General features: G+C 40.4%; 1 protein-coding gene across 7 annotated transcripts in view; it reads right to left on the bottom strand.

Annotated features, from left to right (window-relative positions):
• cep192 (centrosomal protein 192) overlaps positions 1-22,157 on the bottom strand; it is a 97,304-nt gene that overhangs the window by 32,529 nt on the left and 42,618 nt on the right. For all 7 annotated transcript variants that reach the window (XM_039806970.1, XM_039806969.1, XM_039806965.1 and 4 more), the window contains 15 exons: positions 21,834-21,990; positions 20,992-21,676; positions 20,218-20,403; positions 19,725-19,873; positions 18,877-19,107; positions 17,311-17,436; positions 11,835-11,975; positions 10,366-10,429; positions 6,835-6,974; positions 6,024-6,116; positions 5,654-5,772; positions 4,897-5,094; positions 2,469-2,559; positions 563-742; positions 136-396 (listed from right to left, as the gene is read on the bottom strand). In XM_039806970.1, coding sequence (XP_039662904.1) covers positions 136-396; positions 563-742; positions 2,469-2,559; positions 4,897-5,094; positions 5,654-5,772; positions 6,024-6,116; positions 6,835-6,974; positions 10,366-10,429; positions 11,835-11,975; positions 17,311-17,436; positions 18,877-19,107; positions 19,725-19,873; positions 20,218-20,403; positions 20,992-21,676; positions 21,834-21,990 — 2,821 coding nt within the window. The remainder of the gene's footprint in view (positions 1-135; positions 397-562; positions 743-2,468; positions 2,560-4,896; positions 5,095-5,653; positions 5,773-6,023; positions 6,117-6,834; positions 6,975-10,365; positions 10,430-11,834; positions 11,976-17,310; positions 17,437-18,876; positions 19,108-19,724; positions 19,874-20,217; positions 20,404-20,991; positions 21,677-21,833; positions 21,991-22,157) is intronic.

The following is a 22,157-nucleotide window of genomic DNA, read 5'->3' as shown; positions in this document are numbered from 1 at the left end:
ACGCTGGTAATACTTTTTGTATTAATGCAATGATTAATACCAGTGTCTTGTGTAGCGCTTGAAGAAATATTTTAGAAGAAATGTTTTTTTCCTGAACTAGAGTTTGGTTCATTTCAGTTGTATCAACTCTCCTACCTCTTGTGTCCTTTCCTTAAGTACAAACTGTGACGGGGCGAGGCTGATGACAGAGGAATCCATAACTGATCGTGTGTGCACATCAGAGAAGGCCACAGCTTTGATGAAAGCTGCTCTGGAGCCAGTGTTTCTCACGCACAGACACACTTTGCTGACGCGACTAACAGCGATGTCAGTCAGTGTAGCCACGTAGCCATCTGCCTGTTTTCTCTGGTCCTCCAGGATTATGTTGCTTGTCCCACCGTAACCCGACAGTGGAATCTGAAGATGGGAAAGATGAGAACCAAATTAAACTATAGCCCAGTCTTTCTAGAAAATAAGAAAACATATCAAAGAAACGGTAAAGAAAATGAGGCAGGGAAAAGAGGAGAAGCCAGAGAAAAAAAAGCCACAGAACAAAGCAGGACCAAAACAGTCACATCCTCACAGTGAATTTGACCCCTGGCTGTGAAGACCGGACTCCAGACTGTTTGATCTCCAGCTTGGCCAACATGCAAGCCACCCTGGTGGGAGCAAAGAGCAGGTGGATGGTCACGTCCTCTCTGGGACGAATGGACAGCTCCCCATGCCGGGTCAGACGCTCTTCAGGACTGAACATACTCTGAAGCTGAGGGAGAAAAAAAGTTTATATACCTCACATTAGGGATGTTAATAATTAACAGTTTAACCGTTATCTGACAATAAGAATTTGGACCGATTAACACTATCAGTTAAAAAGTACTGAGAAGTACTTTAAAAAATAGTTTTTTGTATGGTAAAAGAAAAATAGGCTTTGCAATCTAATTCTTAACTGCTAATTAACTTGCTAGTTCAAACTTTGCACTAGCAAGTCTCGTTTTAAGCTGTTCTTTACTGATAAGTATGTGGCTCTCATGACCGACTGCTGAACAGCGCTCAACGGCTAGCCACATGATTAATGCCATTATATTGATGAAGACCGGCAGGTTACATTAGCCATCCTACACAAAGAGTATGCCAGGCAGAGACACAGCTGACGGCTAGTACTGGTTGCGCAGATGCCTGAACATCCCGGGAAACCCTGTTCAAAAATCTGGCAATGCGTTGTCGAATTTTCGTATTGAACAGCCAAGTCCGATTTGGCTGTCAAAATTGAAAACTGAATTCGGTACAGCCCTAGTATGGATCTACGCACAGTTTTATGAATGAGACCCTAGATTTGGACAAGTAAGAAGAATGCATAAAATACAAAAAAACTACAATATTTAGCAGAATCTTGTCTATCATTAGTCCAACAATGTTATGGGAGTGTAATGCTAAATAGGTGGAATACTCCTTTAACACCATATCATTTTATAATCTTAAGCCTCTCTTTTTTTTTATTATTATTTTTTGGGGATTTTCCCTTTATTAGATAGTGACAGTGGACAGACAGGAAAGGGGAAGAGAGATGGGGGATGACACGCAGGAAAGAGCAGCAGGTCGGATTCGAACCCGCACCGCTGCAAAGGAGGTTTTTGGCACAGGCAAAGCGGGCAGCCGCCCGGGATGGAATTTTTTCATGAACAATGGGGGGCGGCAAAGCAGTTTTTATCCATCATTTCACTGTGTGGAGAAGGTGTCATGCACAAAAGCTGTGTGAGAAGGGGAAAGGGGAGCTGGGGGCTGAAACAGACTGTGTTGAGAACTAAAAGTAGGCTACATAGTAGAAGTTCACGAAAGCAATCCAACTTGGTAAAAAAGAAAAAAAAAAAAAGAGAATGCTGCTCTGCCAAATGTCTTCAAAGGAATGAAACATTGATAATAAAGAACAGTGATTTAATAGTGATAAAAGGGATGGTGCACTCCCAGGCCGGTGGGCAGTTGTATCTGCGCTAACGGCTCCCGTAGTGGTCTTTGCTCCAGTCTGGCACCGGAAACCCTGCGATGCCACCCTGCGATGCCACCCTGCGATGCCACCCTGCGATGAGGTGCGCTATTTAGGATTCACAGGGAGGAGTGGCGGGCGCATTCACTGGATGTGCGCGCACAGGCAGGCAGAGCATAGGTGTGTGTGTGTCTGACACAGCCTGATAAATCTTCTTCCTCCCAAAAACACATCAATGATGTGTCTCGCCCAGGGTGTAATTCAATGTAGAACCGCCACTGCAAAGGACTCAGCCTATCTTAGGCCTTTTTCTGTCTGGTTTTAGCTTCATGCATCTGTGTGATCCAATTGGTTGTACAAAGAAAAATCTGATTCAATAAAAAAAAAAAACTTGCAGCTGACTAACAAACATGAGACACTATGGAAAAGAAAAACTTTGCAGGCAATTCCTAGCAGGTTGTCAAAACATGTTTAATCAGTTTTCAAATGTAAAAATATTACTATCTACCTGAAAACAGTCCTGGTCTTGACCACGAATAAGCAACCGTAGCTGCTGTGTGGCGTTGGGCGAGTTGTTCCTTAGAACCAGCTTCTGTTGGCTGAAAAAGAATGGCAACTTTTGGTTATGTGATAATTAGTGTGCAGGAGTTCTGTGTCAAACTTGATCTCATTGATTTGAGATTTAGAGTCAATATCTAAATTTCCTAATTTGAGTAGAATAGCAAAGTCAAGAAACTTGTATAGCAAGAAACTTCAGTGTTGAGGCAGATGTTTTAGTGTTAGGGGAAAGGCTGCAGATCGTGTTACATCTCTGAAACCTCTGCAATCACTTTACAAACAAACAGAATTCTGGACAAGAAACCAAGCATTTTTCATCACTGTCCAATATTACAAAAACACAGATTACTCAACTGGGAAAGCATGGTCAAATATTCAAATTTATGTCTTGTTTATAAAATTATTCATGGTTTATCATCCCCTCCTCTCCACCAGTTTGTCAACATCCGAACATCTGATCAGAGCAGAACCAGACGTGCAGTGAGGGGAGATTGTATCATTCCATTTAGGAAAAGTGTATTTGGCCAAACTGCTTTTTCTGTTTGAGCTGCTACTGAGTAGGACCTCACCCCCATAACCATCAGAAATCTAAATACATATAGTACAATCAAGATCCACTTAAAGAAATTGTTAAATCAGAGCTGTCAACATTACCATTAACTTTTAGACGCGGGCCGGGCTCGGACAGAAAAATTCGCCCGACAGGCATTAAGAAATTTGTTTCCGAGCCCGACACAGTTAAAATCAAATTTTTTTCCTCATACTAATGACACATGTAGCCTACATTTTTTGTGTGGAAAGCCCACTTTTATTAAGCAACTGTAGGAAGGGATTCTGAAAGGTCAACAGAGGAGCGCATCAGCGCACACGGGGGACAACAAACGCAAGTTAATAAACTGTTAAAATGTTCAATGTGTTAACTTTTCCTGCTTGCTTCACTTCCGACTGTGTACAGAAAACCAGGGGAGACTCGTTACCTCAAGGGCCGACGTTATGAAATGAATAACGCCAGGATTAATATCCTGTTTCTGGTGAGACAATGAATAAACTTGGCTTTCAGTCTGGGGTTTATTTCGGACACCGCACAAACTGTGTACAAAACTTTAACTTATTCCACCAACTCCCCTCCGGTCGCATCTACACGTCTGCTTCCTCTTTCTCCCTTATGCCCACTTTCCACACCCACACACCAAGTGGGGATATTGAGTTAATACAGATAAGGTTTTTGATGACCTGGATATCCTTTCATTAGTGAGGACATTTTTATTTTATTTTTTTTTAGAGAAGCCTATCATTTTCTAAAAGAGATCAATCAAGCAATGGGGAGTCTACAATGCTCTAAGGTGCCGGATCCTGACGGATATCTGTCTGAGATTTATAAAACATTCATTAAGATTTATCTTCCACCAACATTTTATCAGGCATCAATTTCTTTGATCCATAAAAAGGATCAGTCTCCATCATTATAAAAAGGCCCGTGAGTCTTCTGAATGTGGTTATTAAGATTAGCCTAGAAAAAGTGCTGCCGACAGACATACGAAGACCACAGATTCAACAGGTTCGAACGCTGATGTGACCGAGCCCGACCCAAACAAGACGATAACTTCTAAATATCTGTCCGAACCCAGCCGTCTGGTACTGTCGGGCTCGGTTGGGGTATCCATGCCTTAGTGTGCATGTCTTTGTCTAATTGTTGGTCTGTTATGTTTCTATTGTACTTAATTTATATTCTCTCTCTCTCTCTCTCTCTCTCTCTCTCTCTCTCTCTCTCTCTTTTTTTTTTTTTTTTTTTTTTTTTTTTTTTTTTTTTTTTTTTTTTTTTTTTTTTTTTTTTTTTTTTTTTTTTTTTTTTTTTTTTTTTTTTTTTTTTTTTTTTTTTTTTTTTCTTTTTTTTTTTTTTTTTTTTTTTTTTTTTTTTTTTTTTTTTTTTTTTTTTTTTTTTTTTTTTTTTTTTTTTTTTTTTTTTTTTTTTTTTTTTTTTTTTTTTTTTTTTTTTTTTTTTTTTTTTATATTAATACGCACGGTCCCTGTAATATAAAATAAAAAACTATCCAGTTAAATCATTAAATAATGCATCCATTTTATGCGGGATTTAGCATTCTTACTTCTGTCTGTACTTTACCTCCCTTCAATGAGTTTAAATAAATTGTGCAAAAATTGTGCATTATGTTGAAATAGCTTCTGACAAACAACACTCCCTGTAGACACCCTCTGTCCCTTCTCATGAATAGCACACAAACCTTAATAATACGATGGACTACTGGGCCTTGAGTTTTGCCATTGATTACTTTCAAATGAATAATTGATACCTATACAAGTTTTTTTTTCTGTAACCAAGCGATATTGAAATCAATAGAAAAACTAAAAAAGTGGCTTACACAGCTCGTCCCAGAGTGACCCCTCCCCAGGCTACGAATTGTTTATTAGAGAGAATTGGTGGAACATCTTTGGCAACACCAGGACCAAAGACAGCAGCAGAGGAAATGGCAGGTTTCCCAGAATCCTCTGGGACAACTTCTCCTTTTAGGGTTACCTCATACTGAGGACCTGATGGCAGCACCAAGATGGTGAGAAGGCTGCAACATAACAAAAACAACCAAGTTAGAAAATTGAGATTTTAACTGAGCAGGGCACGTTTTGGGATATTCAAGGACATAACCCAACCCAAGACTGATGCTTTAAACACTTCATCCATGCATACCAAGAGTATTAAATCAAAATGTATTTGTCTGGTTAAATTTGTAATGGAAAAAACAGCATTGGAAATTTCTTAATGCCAAAACAATAACTACATTTACATACACACAAAAAATGGTAAGTAAAATAAAATGTAAGTCAATGAACAGGTTTTTATTTTGGTGTCACTTTCAGTTTAATTTGGTCTATGGGTACAAGGATGCAAAATCATGAGGGATTATGTTTTCTTTCATCCCTCTGCATTGCTGTCACAACAATACTTTCCAGTCTCAAGCCTCTGTCATACACATGCACTCTTATAAAAAAATAAATAAAAAAATAATAATAATAATGAAACAAGGTTACTTCTCCAGGAAAAACATAGCGGTGTTATCTTGTGTTTCTCTTTCTTCACTTCTGTACTTTTGGTTAGTGCAAAAGCAATACATTTTTGTTTACCTCTCTTGAAATGTTTTGCTGCCCTGTGCTTTGAAGGAGACCACAATGCCTTGCTCCTCTCCCATTCTCAGGGACAGTTCATCAGGTGTCACAGAGAAATTGTCCTCAGCATCACTGCTCTATAAACAGGAATTAGAGAGAGAGAATGAGAGGGAGGGCAAACATATGGATGACATCGCAAAGGAACAGTGGGTTGAGTGTTGGGAGGAAGAAATAGAGATGGAGAAAAACAGATACAATCGAGAAAACAAGAAAAACAGGAGCAAAATATCAATTAATCCCCACTGTATGTACCACACCCAGAGCCTAAAATGCCACAGAAGTTTACCCAAACCCCAGATCTAATAAGAAAAGTAAAGGTCACAATTACCTTGAGTTTCAGCTGCACGTCAATGTTTCCCGCATTCTTTAATGGCAGCGTTTGTTGACTAGATTTACCCAGTGGAGCTGACAGGCTTATAGTCTAGACAAAAGTAGCACAAACAGCAGTTGACTGCCAACTCTTCAGAGGCCAAGAAAAGCTGAACATGAAATGAAACATGATAGTCAAAAAGGTTTTATGTTAAACTTTATGTCAAAAACAAGGGAATGTATTCATGATTAATCTAGCAATTTCATTTCTCAAAGTCTTTTGACATCATATGAAACAAAATATAATTTTAATCAGCAGATAGACTGTACATACATTTTAAATGCAGTTTGGAACATCAGACAGTATGGTGTAGCAAGAATGGGGAGTTCTAAATCCCTTCAGGATTACAAGATTCCCCTCTCTATGGCCAAGACTGTCGCATCGTCAAGTTAACTAACCAACATTGAAATTGTTAGAGGCCCACCGCTCGTAGTACAGAAAGTATCTGATTAGCTTAGTTGTCCACTGACGACGACGACGATGATAATAATAATAGCTGTGTGTGCTATTCTTAGACCAATTCTTTAGACCTATTTTCTTTTTACGTTATCTTTAAATACACATTGTGGTAGTACAATGATTTTCAGTTAAATTCGATTGGTCGATGCAGTACTAGAAAGTCTATCTCATTGCTAAGAAGACTTACTTGTCACAAAACGCATAACATGTGTAATAATAATAAAAAATAAAAATAATAATCTATTTGCAACGTAGGGGTGTGCAGAGCAACACTATCAGTCTGAAAAAAGCCATATGGCAGTTTTACTACCTGCAGGTCTTTAGGAGCATGGACCCTTGCCGTTCCAGACCTGGCCCGGAGAGGAATACTCCTGATCACATGACTCGGACCAGGAGAGTCCACTTCAACGTCCACCCGAGCAATGTACTCATCAGCCGGACCAAGCTCTCCTGAAAAGCGCAACCACAAGGAGTTAGGGTATTTTTCCATGACACACATCCTATTGCATAAATTGTCCACACGTGGCACTGTACAGCATTTATTAACAGTTAACTTATGTACTCAATAGTTGACTGGAATGAACTCTCTACAAGGGATACAAAACAAAGCAAATCCTCTTTCCCACCGCAACTACTTGTGTACTACACATACAGTGGCTTCAGAAAGTATAGAGTTCACTTTATTGTCTTGTAGATTTATTTCTAAATGTATAGAATTGCCATTGCTGAGGGTCTGTCACTTGTGCCCACCAGTGGTGTCCTGTAAATGCCTTTGGTTTAAAGGTGGACTTGTTCAGGTGTTTTAGACAGACATTCCTTCTTAGGGCTGGGCGATATGGAGAAAAGCAAATATCACGATACTTTTGTCCAAATACCTCGATATCGATACTATAACGATAATTGTAGTGTTGACTATTGACTAAAATATTTACACAAAGATTTTTGATAAATAATCATCAGCAATGTGGATATAATGACTAAGTGGGTAAAGGCAAATAATAGAACAGTTACAACAGTCTGTTAAGTTCAGAAAATGACATCACTTTACTGTAATGCAGCCTTTAAAACCAGGAAAAGACAACACTTATGCCATATTACGATATCCAAAATCTAAGATGATATCTAATCTCATATCACGATATCGATATAATAATGATATATTGCCCAGCTCTATTCCTTCTCCAAAAACAGACACGGTTGCCAGAGCTTCTACCACCCCTTTTAGACCTTAGAGTACCTTTTGCCCCAAGACACCTAATGCATCCATTTACACTTTTTGTGTATAGTATTAGTTATACTATAGTAATAGTTTAACACGACATAATGAAGTTTAATAATCAACCTTGTCAAGTTTCAAATAATTTGGCAGTAAATTGAAGTACTGCTTTGAGTAAACTGATCGATGATAAAGACATTGGGCCTCCCGCAAGAGCCACTTGTACCAACAGATTCGTTCTTAAGTGGCTTGTACAAGTGATTTAGGAGAACTTTCTGCATTCACCAATTTTCTCTTATTTTGAATTTTCTCTTAAGCACAAACACAATTTATGAGTGATGACCTAGTATTTCAGGACTGCATTAGATACAACTTGGATGTGTGGGACACACCGGTGACACGGAGCATCAGAGATAGGGTTGGGTACCGTTCACATTGCTTCCAGTACCGAAATTTGGTTCCAGTACCCAATGATAGCTTTTTCTGGTATTTTCACTCTTTAATAACAAAAATATATTTCAGTTGTAAAATTATTCCAAACCTATTTATCCCATTTACTTTTTTTACACACAGATTACAGATTTTACACACCACACAAAATAAAACTTCTCCCTCTCCACTCCCAAACCCGTCTGTACAACCAATAGGTCAAATAATTATTAATTTCTCACACTGCACTGTAACTTTTGTTATTCTTTTTTAGGATGTTTTTATTTTCTCTCTTTTTAACTGCTCTTTAATGTTTTATGTAAAGCATTTTTAATTGTTGCTGAAATGTGCTATAGAAATAAAGTTACGTTGCCTTACAACCTCCAGCCTGTCAGTCAGTCAACACTGGTGTGCCTGCCTTTCCCAGAGGAAGTGTAACTGCACCACGACCACTTTCGGCTCACCATTAATATTATATTGCAGCGACTGCTGTCTGCGTGGAGTTTTGAAAAGTGCAGCAACACTTGCAACAGCTTAACCCGCATTGCCGTGACTCACTGTAACTTTAAAGTGCTCATATTATGCTCATGTTCAGGTTCTGTACACTGCTGCAGCTCCTCTTTTCACCCTGTGTGTTGAGCTCTCCATTTTAGCTACAGAGTGAGGCATCGCATTTCTGTTCCATCTTTGTTGGGAGTCGCACATGCGCAGTACCTAGGTAAGGACTACTAGCCAGTCAGAAGCAGAGTATGAGAGCGTGCCACGCTAGCAGATAGGTGAGCATTACAACGTGTGTTACAAAGTGACAAAAGAGACATTTGTCCCTAAAGTAAAGGCTGGACTACAATAGAGCTGTTTGGAGCAGTTTCTGAACAGTGTTTTCTGTTGGAGATGGTGAGTCCCTTTGTGTGAACTTTGGGCTTTTTCACTTTGTAAACCTATAAACGTGCACAACAAGATATATAACACAATAAAAGGAAAGGGGAAAAGCAAAAAGCATAATATGAGCACTTTAAAAAACTGCTGAGTCGACATAGTTTTGCTCCGTCTGCACTGCAGCTCTGAGCTGAGCCCCGCTCTCTGTCAACATGCAGGAAGGACAGATAAGCTTGCCCTTACGCGCTGTAAAGTACAGAAATTTGGCACCGTTTGTGTTACGTGTGTAACGCCGCTGACCTGCAATCGACCCGTGCTAGACCCATTCATAATGAGTCAGCCGTCAATCTGTGAGTAGCATACGCTTCAGTCCATCGTACTCCCCCGCTCTCCCTATATGAGCTACTGGGCTATCCGGGTCTGTTATTGTTGAAGGAGCTTTCTCAGAGATATTTTTTTTTTTTTTTTTTTTTAAAGAGCTTGTGAAAAGTGGCTTTGACTTAAAACTGAACAATTAGCCCACTTTGTAAAAAATATATATTGTATAGAGAGATTGTGTATCGCCATTCAGCCGAAAAATACAGAGATATGATTTTTAGTCCTGGACTAGGGGAAGATCTGATAAGAATCCGTGTGGCAAGCTGGTTTAGCCAAGGCCAAAAGGGGAAGAAGGCCAAATTACAGGTGTTGGTCATCTGAGGGGCATTTGACAGCAAAGGGGGGACCCGCTATAAGACTTTGACTACAGTATAATTGTGCTTCAAATAAAAAAAAAAAAATCTATTTTCATAACAAACCATTTCTTCTTTATTTCTGAGAGTATGGCCCTCAGGTGACACAACACTCACCATTTTTTTTTACCCCCCATTACTTTGCTTTAGCAGGTCTGTTAATTAGTTGTTAGTTTCTACAAAAGTCGAATCCGTCTCAACTTTTCGAAAAGTAATTTAGTATATTTGGAAAGAATAACTGATAAATATTTAAAGAAACTTTAAAGTGTTACATTTGAGCACAGACTTTGGTGTGGTGTTTTGTTACCTTGTATGGCTATATTTTTTAAATAGGGAAATTAGTTTGGTTGTTCAGTTACTTGCAAAATAGTCTTAAAAACCAACATGAAAAAGAATTGTGATAAGATTGTGATTCATGATCCTGCCTATGAGGTTCCTCAAGGTCTTGGTGTCTTAATGTGGCATTTTTTAACCATTTTAATAATTCTTGAGTGGTCAAAAAAGGGTACATTTTGCACCATATCAGTTTAATGAATGTTAAACCAAAAAATTGCTGCAACGATGTTTGAGACTCAATCTGGTTGACTACCTGAAGAAACGGTGTACTTCTGAGGCGCCTTGAAGTGAACCCAGACCATGAAGCCCTGTGGATTCTGAAAAAAAATGAAGTAAAAGTTAACATGCGACTGATGAGGCCATTTTCACTGCTGAACAAGTGATATAGAGAATTGGAACAGAAACCGTGTTACCCATATTTTAATGTTCAATGTTTCAGAAATAGGGGTGAACGATAATTAGACGATATCCTTTAAAAATGTGTTTTTAAAAGTCTGAGTTACTTAATCACTGATGATAATAATTGGCACAATGTTGAATGAAAACCGTTCTTATTTATTTTCTTTAAAATGTAAGTATTCAAGTAAAAACAAATAATACTAATACTAATTGAACTAGTGTAGGAACATTGAACTCTGAGTAAACATTCAGTTGTACACCTCTGCTGTAATGTAAATTGTGCAGCATACAAGCAAGATGAAATCATAACAATAAACAAAGGTCTCTGTTCTGTAACATATTGCACACCACCATGTCCTTATTGGAAGCAGTCCTGGAGCTGGAATAGGGCAGTGTCAGGCCAGGTTTTGATAGTCCTACTTGGCTGTATAGTCCTTCTGACTGGGATTTACAGGAGTAGTTGGATGTGATCTGACTGGCCCAGGTGAGGGAGAGGTGCAGTTCTGTATGCTTTCTTGATGTTAGAGTATACATAGTTTAGTGTGTTCTTCCCTCTAGTAGCACAATCTACATGCTGAAGTTTGTTCACTATGGTTAGCAGTGAGCCAAACTTGTGCTAACATTAGCATCGGGGGCGGCAGTGTGCTGCTTTCGTGGTAAATAAAATGGCCTGTATATTACCGACAGGGCTTCAAGGTCAGGTGAGCAGCGCTGGGCAACGATCCTGCTGTTGGTACTCCATTCATTATGCACAAAAATGCAGTCCTCTGCCTCTGGTCTTGTCTCAATGCTGCCGGTAGCTAACTCGGCATGCTAGCTGCCGACAACAATCCACGGAGCGCCCAGTCTGGCTATGTACTCCGGGATGTTATGAGCCGCCTGGAAGGCTCTCGTAACGGCTGTGTTGTATAATGGTCCTATATTGATTAGTTCAGTGTGGCTGTACTTGTATAAGTATACACCGACAGAAGAGCTAGTAGCCACTGCACAATCGCGCGCAGCCATCGTTGTTGACATTAGTGAATGTGTAGCATTCCAATGCGTGTTTTGAAGTGTTTTTTTGTAAGTAATTTAAATAATCGATAATGTCAATTTGCACATCGTTAACACAACAATGACAATATTATCGTAGACGATATATATCGCACACCCCTATTCAGAAATTACTCAAAAACATTAATTAATTTAGGTAAATACCACCATTACCTTAGCAAGCTTTAGAGAGAACATGAAACAAAAACATGCATCATTCATTCCATAATAATAATATAAGTCAGTAACTGAGATGCTAAATAAGATTGTAATAATTTTATCAATTCTAACCTCTCCGTAGCTGGCATGCATCACGTGATTCATCACTGAGGGAGAGGACACTGGGGCCATGTGTCCAGCTTGCTGTGATGCCTCAGATGTAATGGTAACAGGGTGCTTGGAAAAGGTGAAGCATCTCCATGCTGAAGCGTTCTGGAGAAATGAGAACCACCAGTTACGATTTAATATTCTCACTGCTGTGTTTTTGCTGCTTTGCAAAGCAAGGAGAAGTTGTTAAAAAAAAGCTATTCCCTTCCTAGAACACCCTCAAAGCTAAGAAACAAACCAGATTTATGCTGGATTTAGGACCAATTGCATCCAGTGTTTGGAAAACCTTTTTTTTTTTTTTCCATTGCTCTACAACCCTGGCCCAGGTTCCCCTAGACCTGAGGCCGGTAACAGCAGCATATTTGAAAGCACAGCCAAAACAATATGTCATAATAGGGCTGGGCGATATGGCTGAAAACTGTATCACGATATAAGTGTTTCATATCGGTCGATATCGATAATTATTGATATTTTTTATGACCTAATTAAAATAAGGACCAGGAGAAAAATATATTAAATTTAAACATTTTTATTTTAAACTTAACCTTCCTCTGATTATAATCCCCTCAGTTATAAAAGCAGAAATGTCAACACAACCATGGAAACCACTCAAATAATTAAAATGTAAACATAAGTCTAAAATCACAGTGAAGAAAGAATAAGTAAGAATTGCTTAATAAGGTGTAATAAAATGGTGCAAAGTGTTAAATATAAACATAGAGAAACCTGAAACCTGAGAAGAACTATTTTCTGCAGCTTTAGTGCTAGGTTGGTAACCTGGCTTCTGGACAGTGCTCAGCACGTCTGCCTCCGTTATTTCTTTGTAGCGTTTAGTAAGGCGCTGATGCAGAGTACCTCTCCATGGCGGTCTGCTACTTGTGCGGTGTAGCAGCTGCAGATGCGCGGCTAAGGTGGTAAAACAAGTTTGCGGTAGTGTTGGTGGGGACGACGGTCAGACTTATAAAATCCCCAAAACTGCCATACTGACTTTTCCTGTTTTATCAACAATTTCCTCGCTCGCTGCGGCACTCACTTTCCACTTATCGCTACACGCCGCCAGTTCTGTTATTGTAGAATGGTAGAATCCAACACGAGACAGCGATTGGCGCGAGCGCCAAACTTGATACTGTTACATGATTGGCTGTTAGAGTGTCACTCCCCTACGTTGCTAGGTTACCAGAGAGTGAGTGCCTTTGTTCATGCAACCAAACTTGCTTCGCAACTTCTGGTTTCTTCCGAAGAAGAAAAACAAGTTATCGAACGTTTTATCGAACGCATTTTCTATTGATATTGATTACGTGTCTATCGCGATACATATCGTTATCGTTTTATCGCCCAGCCCTATGTCATAACCAGTGTAATTAACATAAGTGTTAACAGCTTTGATAACTTTGTCAAACTGTGTTTTTCAGCGGTTTATTAGCAAATGGTTTCTTGCAGTTTGTCATGTTTATGAGAATACAGCCATTGTAAGTTAATATATGAAGTTGAAGCTGACTGACAGCCACACACTGTCAACACCTCTTTCCTCTGCAAATCTCAAATCTCACAATTTGAAACGGGCAAATCTCAACGAACCAAGGAGTTGACGTCAACTAGGTGGCTCCTCCTTATTTGGCTCTAGTCTCCATCTTTGTCATACCCCAACATTTACGTAGGCTACACCACTGATCTGAGATTAGGGAGTCTTTTGAATAGGTCGTGCAGATCTCAGAAATTGTATACACTGTTAATCTGCTATTTTATCACTAAATTCACTTCTGAGACTTTTTTATGCGAGAAATCAACTATGTAGAGGTCAAATATGGTCCGTTTTACAAAAATGGAAGGCTAATTGCAAATTTTGTCCGACTGTGTGTCAGAATTCAGCGGCCGGTGCTGCCTGGGTTACTGCCTCGCTGCCCGGCCTGTTCTCAATCACAGACCTCGGCCCGCTGTGAGCTAGATGGAGATCCGTCACGGCCGGAAGCCCAAAGAGCTCGCTCGATACCCGCGCAAAGTCACCGTTTCTGGGTGACTGGACTACCAAACGCCGCTGCCCTGACAGAGCTCCAGGGCCTGCAGCTCCCCTCTTCCTGCTAAATGGCCGGTGTGTGTGAGTGAGAGCGCGGTCAGCAAGCTTGTTACGCCCGCATATGTGTGTTGAGTTATTTAAACAAACGATCGGGGAAATAAACGCCTCTTGTCCGCGAATCTCATTGACAGAGCCCGCGGTTGGACGGAGCTCTATCTATGAGAGCTAGCTAGCCTCCTCATAGACCTCTGAAATTCACAAAAATGCATTAAATTGAAATCTGACAACTGTTAGCTTTGTAAGACCTCGGGGTAGCTGTAATATATGTGGCGTGACGAAATTCTCACTGCAAATATACTCGAGTTATGCCGAAAGTGCAGCTAACTGGCAGCAAGTTTTATCCATAAGATTGAAGGGACACTAGCAGCTAACAAAACCCCTCATATTCACAAAAATGCATTAAATTGAAATCGGACACAACCGTTAGCTTTGTAAGACCTTGGGGTAGCTGTAATATAAGTGAAATTCAAAACTGTAAATATACTATTGTTATGCTGGCAGCCAGCCAGCTCCGCGGGGCCCTGGTAGCCCAGTAACCCAGAAACAGTGACTTTCTCCTGGGTATGGAGCCAAGCAGGCTCCTACTTTCTCGTCAGACTGTCTGGAGCTTATGAAGTCCAACACATCTTACCAAATTTGCAATTAGCCATACATTTTTGTAAAACGGCCCATATTTCAGCTTTATATAGTTCATTTCTTGCATAAAAAAGTCTCAGAAGTGAATTTAATAATGAAATAGCAGACAAACATTGCACTGTCTTGTCTCCAATGTATGTGTGAGTGGTTGCTCAACCAATCACCGCGCAGCTCATCTAAATATTCATGAGCATAACATATTTGGAAGAAAAGCCCTCGTTACAAATTTGGCGTCATATTCACAGGGTAATTAAGGGCCCATAAAATACCAAGCGGGCAATTTTCAGCCCAATCAATGTTACATACCCTATTAGGAGACCTTAAGTAACAGTGTAAAATACCCTATATAAATCATTCTATCACCCGTTTAAAGCTTTACTGCGTAACTTTTTTATATTAATGAACAAATAATGGTCATTCATAATGGAATGAATAATGGTGTCACCCAGTGACTTTCGTGCACAGAAAATCGAGTGAAGAGAATTCCCTCTTCTAGGAGTCTACTAATACCCCTTTTCCACCAAGGCAGAGCTGGTGCTGGTTCGGAGCCAGAGCCTAGTTTCAAATTGTTTTTCGACCACCAAAGCACCAGCTCCGAACCAGTAAAAGTGGTTCTTAAGTAGCACCAAATCATTGTTGGGCCAGAAGTAAGAACCGCTTACGTCAGCGGCTGGGTTACCTTGACCAACAAGACGAACAGAAACTTGTGACCGCCATTTTTGAATTAGCAGATAAACACGATGGACGCGATTAAACAACAGCAGTGGTTGAAACAAGCTGCTTTCTTGCACTATAAAAAGGTGAGCCGCGCGAACACGTTGGATCCGCCGAGTTTGGATGCCGATGTAGGTCCGCAAAGCCATGAACAGCAATAGCAAAGCAATGTCCGCCATTGTTGATGGTGTGTTTGTGTTTGGCGCCGCCGCGCTAACGTTGCTGGGAAAGATGACTTATACAGTGACGTAAGACCTGGCTCTGTGCTGGCTCTTTAGCCTGTGGAAAAGCAAACCGGTTCTTTGGAGGCTCGTCAGTCGAACCAACTCCGAACCGGCACTAGCTCTAGCTCTGAACCAGCACCTGGTTCTTGTTGGTGGAAAAGGGGTAAAAGAGTTTGGTGTTTTAAGCCCCCAAGCAGCACTGCCTGGAAGACACTAAGATTAGGCAATGGTTAGGGTTAGTGGCAATTTCCACCGGTTGCGGAACGGCTGCGGAGTAAATAAGGTTTCCATTAAAGTCAATGTGTGTATTTCCACTGACTGCGGAACGACTGCGACTGCAGCTCCGGCGGTCCGTAGACCTCCGGAGATATGCAGAGCTTCTATTTTTGCCGGATGCCGGAGAGCTCGGCAGTAATTCAGCACATTCAAATTGTGCGGGACAGGAAGTCGAGCACAGAAACAAAATAAAAAAAAGAATTAAAAAAAAAAAGAATTATTTTCAAAATAAAATACACCGTGCTCACAGCGGATCATATTTCCTACACTTCACCTTGAAAACACAGCACACAGTTGTTTCCCCTCTACTCCTCTGTATGGAAACAAACTGTTGTTGGTTTTGTGGTTCTATTCTACTTGAATTTGCGAAATCTCGTGGGTCCTCGTGACTTTAGCCGTTAGTCTTGGCCAGCTCCGAACCAGTAAAAGTTCCGCAACAAATCCGGACCTGGTGGGTATTGACAGATGGCAGAGCATGGAGCCGTTCTGCAACCAGTGGAAATTAGGAGTTAGGGTTAAATTAAGGTGCCTTGAAGTCGGCGGTCGCAGCAGTGACTTGAAGTCGATGTTGGGGGCTTAAAACACCATTGAGCTGGGGGTGGTGCGCGATCATCGCTTGTATCATGCGCCGACAGTTTTGCGGTCATTACTTAGAATTCCTCATGGGGGAGACAAACTATATGCACTATAGCTTTAACACCGACAGGGAGTCAACTTAGGCCCGGCAAGCAATACACTGGCGAAAACCCTGGCTTGATTTGATAAAGTACAGGCCAAAAGTTTGGACACACCTTCTCATTCAAATGAGTTTCCTTTTATTTTCATGACTATTTACATTGTAGATTCTCACTGAAGGCATCAAAACTATGAATGAACATATATGGAATTATGTACTTAACTAAAAAGTGTGAAATAACTGAAAACATGTCTTATATTTTAGATTCTTCAAAGTAGCCACCCTTTGCTTTTTTATTAATAAAAGGGAAAGAATTCCACTAATTAACCCTGACAAAGCACACCTGTGAAGTGAAAACCATTTCAGGTGACTACCTCATGAAGCTCATTGAGAGAACACCAAGGGTTTGCAGAGTTACCAAAAAAAGCAAAGGGTGGCTACTTTGAAGAATCTAAAATATAAGACATGTTTTCAGTTTTTTCACACTTTTTTGTTAAGTACATAATTCCATATGTGTTCATTCATAGTTTTGATCTACAATGTAATCTACAATGTAAATAGTCATGAAAATAAAGAAACACATTGAATGAGAAGGTGTGTCCAAACTTTTGGCCTGTACTGTATGTCGCAGAAGTTTGTATCAAATCAAGCTGTCGATCATGTTCATTTAATTGTGGAAAGCCAAAACAGTGATTGCGATTAATATTGGATTTATTGTGCATCACTTGTAGAAACCACATAGGTGCCACTGGAGGTCACTGTTTAACTGTTGTGGATCAGCATACAGTATGTGTGTTTGAAATTAGTCTAAGAATATGTAGAAATGTACTGATGACTCACTGCGCTGATAATCAGACGGATGGGCACTGTAGCATGAGTCCTGTTGATCAGGTTAAGAGGAAGGGATTTGGCACTGCCTCCTGGAAGGTCTCCAAAATCCAGACATCCAGATTTGCTTACTTCAACCTGAGAATCAAAATGAATTTAAAATCCTGTCTTAAGTACTTTTATACTTCATCCATTATCTATAACTGCAATAATTGCAAATGAGAATATGTTCTCAATCGACTTACCTGGATAAATAAAAGGTTAAAAAATAAATAAAAAAACCTGCCTTTTCACTTTAAACACCATGTCGGTACATGAATATCAACCCTTAAGTATTTAAGCCTTATTTCTTATGGATCAGGGGTCTCATATATTAAAGACTATGCAGGTTTCATACCAGAAGATGGCATACACCCAAAACTTGAAAAGTACGCGCACACAGAAATATAATTTATAAAACCTGCGCACATGTCCTTTATACATCATGTGGAGGCGAGCAAAAAATGTATGTCATCTGGGATAAGCAAGAAAAGAAAATTTGCAGAGTGGCAAATGATGACAGGGCGGTGCATTGCACCTGAACCATGGCAGAAAAAAGGTCTAATGTCGAAGTGGAAATCAAGAAAAGAGTGGCGGCGCACAAATTTTGGTCGCACTCTAGAGCCATGTAATGATGTTACACTTCAAAAAACGAACAATGATCTAACCATCAAAATGAACAAGAATTAACTTTAGTCTTAAATGATTTAACAGGAGTTAGGAGGGAACTGTGTTAAGATTAATAATATCACATCATTTTCTGTATGAATCATAGTATAGTATTACGGGTATTTTATTTGCTGAACTGTTGACATTTGGCAAAAAAACCCAGAACTGATTTAATTGACAAAGCACATCATGGCTACACTTGCAATTTGTTGTATTTTAGCAAAATACTAAAAGCAGCAGAAATGCAGAACTGAGTAGGCTACATTTTGATATCTGTTTATTTATCACAAGTAATATTGCAATATTCAACAACATTAGGGCATATCACATATTTTCCTCATATTGTGCAGCCCTTATAACTACCCTGAAATTGTGTCAGATGCAGCACAGTGTCGCAATATTGTATCCGTTTCATCTTTTAGTCTAATTTGTTTAATATGTAAATAGTTATTTCTTTCTAAATTATCTGATGTTATGTAGTCATTGTTTTAACCTTCGTTTGACTAGTTTATTACTGAACCCAGCCATTACGCACCGTCACATCCTGCGCCACCCACCACCACAAGTAAATTCTCAACCTGTGGGAAACACTGAATTCTGTTTTTTTTTTTTTTTCATAGTCGACGTCATGCTTCATTTTGTAATATTTGGTGAGTTTTCGGGACGTTTCAGTTAGAATTTGCCACGTTACAGAGCCAGACGAGACTTTGCGGACGGCTCGCACATTCTCACATCAAGTTCATTTTTATACATCACACCGTGTGTGTGAGAACCAGCGTACACAGGCTTTTCGTGCGTATGCAACGTTTTTACATGAGGCCCCTGGTTATTTTGGGTTAAGAGTATGATCTTTGCACTGCAGGCCCTCACCTCTAATGCAGGATTCTCTGCTATGGCAACCAGCACCACCCTTTTAGCAAAGATGTTGGCCCCTGCAGCAACCTCTGTCTCTGCGGATGCAGGCCAGGAGCAAACACTGAAGATACACTGGTAGACACCAGCCTGTGGAGGGATGAACAACACCTTCTGCTCCTCTGTACTCTTGGGGGCAATGATGGTCTTGTTCTTCACTATAAGCCACTGGTACAGCATGCTATCCACCTGTAGGGATTGGCATCAAAGACAGAAGAAAAAGTGATAATTAAATGAGTATTGTCAGCTGGTTTAGACAGATATTTCATAATAACTGATTATTTAGTTGTCTCAAAGTTTTTAGGCAACTAATGCCGCGTTTACCTCGGAACTCGGAAGCCGCAACTGGGAATGAAGTCATACCCGAGTTGAATGCGTTCTATTTAAAAGTCGGATTTTCATTGTTTTTAACAACAACAACAACAACAACAACGTGAAGTCCCTCTGTTGATAACAACGCATTACGCCGTTTTTGTGCATGCAAACAGCGTAACAACATGTCCACAGATAGAAGTTGGACATGCCTGTGTGAACGACTGATTTAGTGACACAAATGAGACAGAAGTGCTTATAACTTTAGGTTACTGCAACTTTCACAACTGTTGATACAGGGGGGAGCCATGTTGGAATTTGAACTCCGACTTTGACCTCGTAAAAAACGAGTTCCGAGGTAATTAGAATGCGGCATAATTACGAGCTGCCCTTTCTGAAATTTTAGGGGTTTTGGACACAATTTTGAAGGTACTCTTAGCATATGCATTTTGACACTGTATAGAATTAGTCACAATTATGTGCTTCCGGTTTACCTTTTCTCCATCAATGGCCAGGTTAGTGACAGTGATTGACACTTGCTGCCATCTCTCAGAGGGGTTGAAGAGGCTGAGGGAGGTTTGTGAAGCGATGCCTACACAGCAGTTGTGAGGGAACCGCAGTTCTTCTGGCACCACCACTTGGCCTGAAGAGGACAGGGAAATGGTATACAGTAGCTGATACAGGGAAATGCTGCCCCTCCAAGCAAAAGAAATGGTAAGCAATGTACTTTCGTAAGTGATGACAATGTGATGCAAAGACTTACTACACTATAATGTACTGCAGCAAAGACAACTTTTCTGATATGAACAAGACAATGACAATATCCTTGTATTTAACAAACTGTAGCCCACTTATAGGATTAGTTAAGGTATGACGAAGAATATTAATAAGACAACAGTCAAATCCTAATGTCAAGAGCGTACACATTATATATTAAAATAGGCAAAAGGAAGTTCACTTTCTTATAAACACCAAGACTACTGTTACCTCTCAGTTCCTCAAAACAGCCTGCAATCAGAGTCTCTGCACCATATTGACCGAAGGGTTTTCCCATCATTCCCATGTCCTGCTGGCCCTGATGGGGTCTAGGGAGGGGATGAGACCCAGGCAACTGAGAAATTCCTAGAGGACCTGATGTGGGATGTCTCACTGTGAAATTACTGTTGGGTATGCCTGGAAAAAAATGGAAGAGGTGGCTAAATACATTTAACAGGTATATTGCATTATAATCTCCGCCAAAGAGGTCATGTGTCCTGTGTGGTTTGTTTGTCTTTTGTCTATCTGTCAGCAGGATTACAGAAAAACTACTGGCTCGATTTTAATGAAACTTGGTTAAGGGTGTACAGGGCCAAGGAAAAACCCATTACATTTTGGAGCAAATCCCAATCACGGGGCAGATACTCTGTGGATTTTCACTTTCGTTAACAAAGCAACATAGTGCATTCATGTAGCGCCAGAATAATTGGAAAAGGAGTTCCCAGTCACATTTCATGGGTTACCTGATGCAACGTGTTGTTTAATTGCTCTGATCAATTAAATACAACAAATCTTTTTTGTTGCATCCATGTTGTTCCCACATTATGACTTAAAGCTCATGAACACTAGGACCATCTAAGGAGCGTGTGAATGCACCATTTGTCTAAGCTGAGGTTTGCACTTTCTGAGAGCCCTTCTACTTATCAATGTTTTTCTGGGTATTTTACAGTTTTGTAACACATAACTCAGCACCTTTATTTATGAAAGCAGAGAGAAAAGACATGCCTGTAGAGGACACACTGTAGAGACTGTTTCCTGTTACTCCCACATGATAAGAACTAGTATGTATTGGAACTTCAGGTCCCAAATACTGCTGAGCCAGCTGAGGGTTGAAGACAGAGCGTCCGGCCAGGAGGGACTGCATATCTCCTTGGTGGGGAAGGTCAATCAAGCCAGCACATTGGGGCTTAAAGCTGGGGATGGGCACATAGTGAAGTCCCTCTGATGAGTAGGATGGAGGCATGCAAAGGCCACTAGCATACACTGACGTTGATACTGAGCTAGCAGCTCCCCACTTCTGGGAGCTTTGAGAAGTTGCAGTGTTGCTAGTTTGCTGAATGTTCAGATTACTGCAATAGCCTGAGTCAACTTTGGTGAGCTGCCTTACATTGGACTCCGAGAGGTGCTTGTGTTTCCTGCACTCTGCTGAAAGATCACCAGTTCTGTCCCTGGGGTAGTGGTAGTTACATTCACTCTGGCTGCGAGTACAGCTCAGACCAGAAGCACTACGTGAGGGCTCTGGGCTTTTACACTGCTGTGCTGGTAGCCGGTCCAGACTTTTAGAATGCTCTGGTTTGACCTGGTCCAGGTTTTTGGGCAGGCCAAGAATATCAAGGTCAGCATCTGGTTCCACAGGTGGAGTTGGACTGATTCTGATGATGGTGGTGCTCAGTGCCATGGTAGAGTTATTCTATGGACAGCAACAAGACAACAACCCAAGATAATTAGTACCACACATGATAGGGACCTGACCATTTCACAGAGCACAGCCCTTCATGTCTCATGAAAGAATGGAATGTTCAGTGCTATTGCAGCCAAGGATAGGTATGCTTCACTTTCTACGGTACCTTTTGCCTCTCAGGTGAAGGCACGACAGTGCTATCATTCATTGAGATGTATGTGAGCCTGCTGAGACTAGGGCTGAAGCAGATAGACTCAGGAGAGAGGTCAAGACCTGGATGTTTGTCTGCAAAACCACCACTGGATGACGCAGGTGACACCATACTGAGAAGAAAAGACAAAACAGGAGCAAAGTAATGAATAAACAGTGACTCAAAATGCAAATGTACCATGTCTGTCAGTAGTAATAAGTATAAGTAATACAATATGTATACCCATTTCACTTGAATTGTATTTTTATGATTGCATGTGACAAATAAATTCACTATTCA

Source organism: Perca fluviatilis, chromosome 7, assembly GCF_010015445.1.
Source record: "Perca fluviatilis chromosome 7, GENO_Pfluv_1.0, whole genome shotgun sequence".
In the NCBI taxonomy this organism is placed as follows: domain Eukaryota; kingdom Metazoa; phylum Chordata; class Actinopteri; order Perciformes; family Percidae; genus Perca; species Perca fluviatilis.
This window is presented reverse-complemented; position numbering and strand designations above follow the sequence as displayed.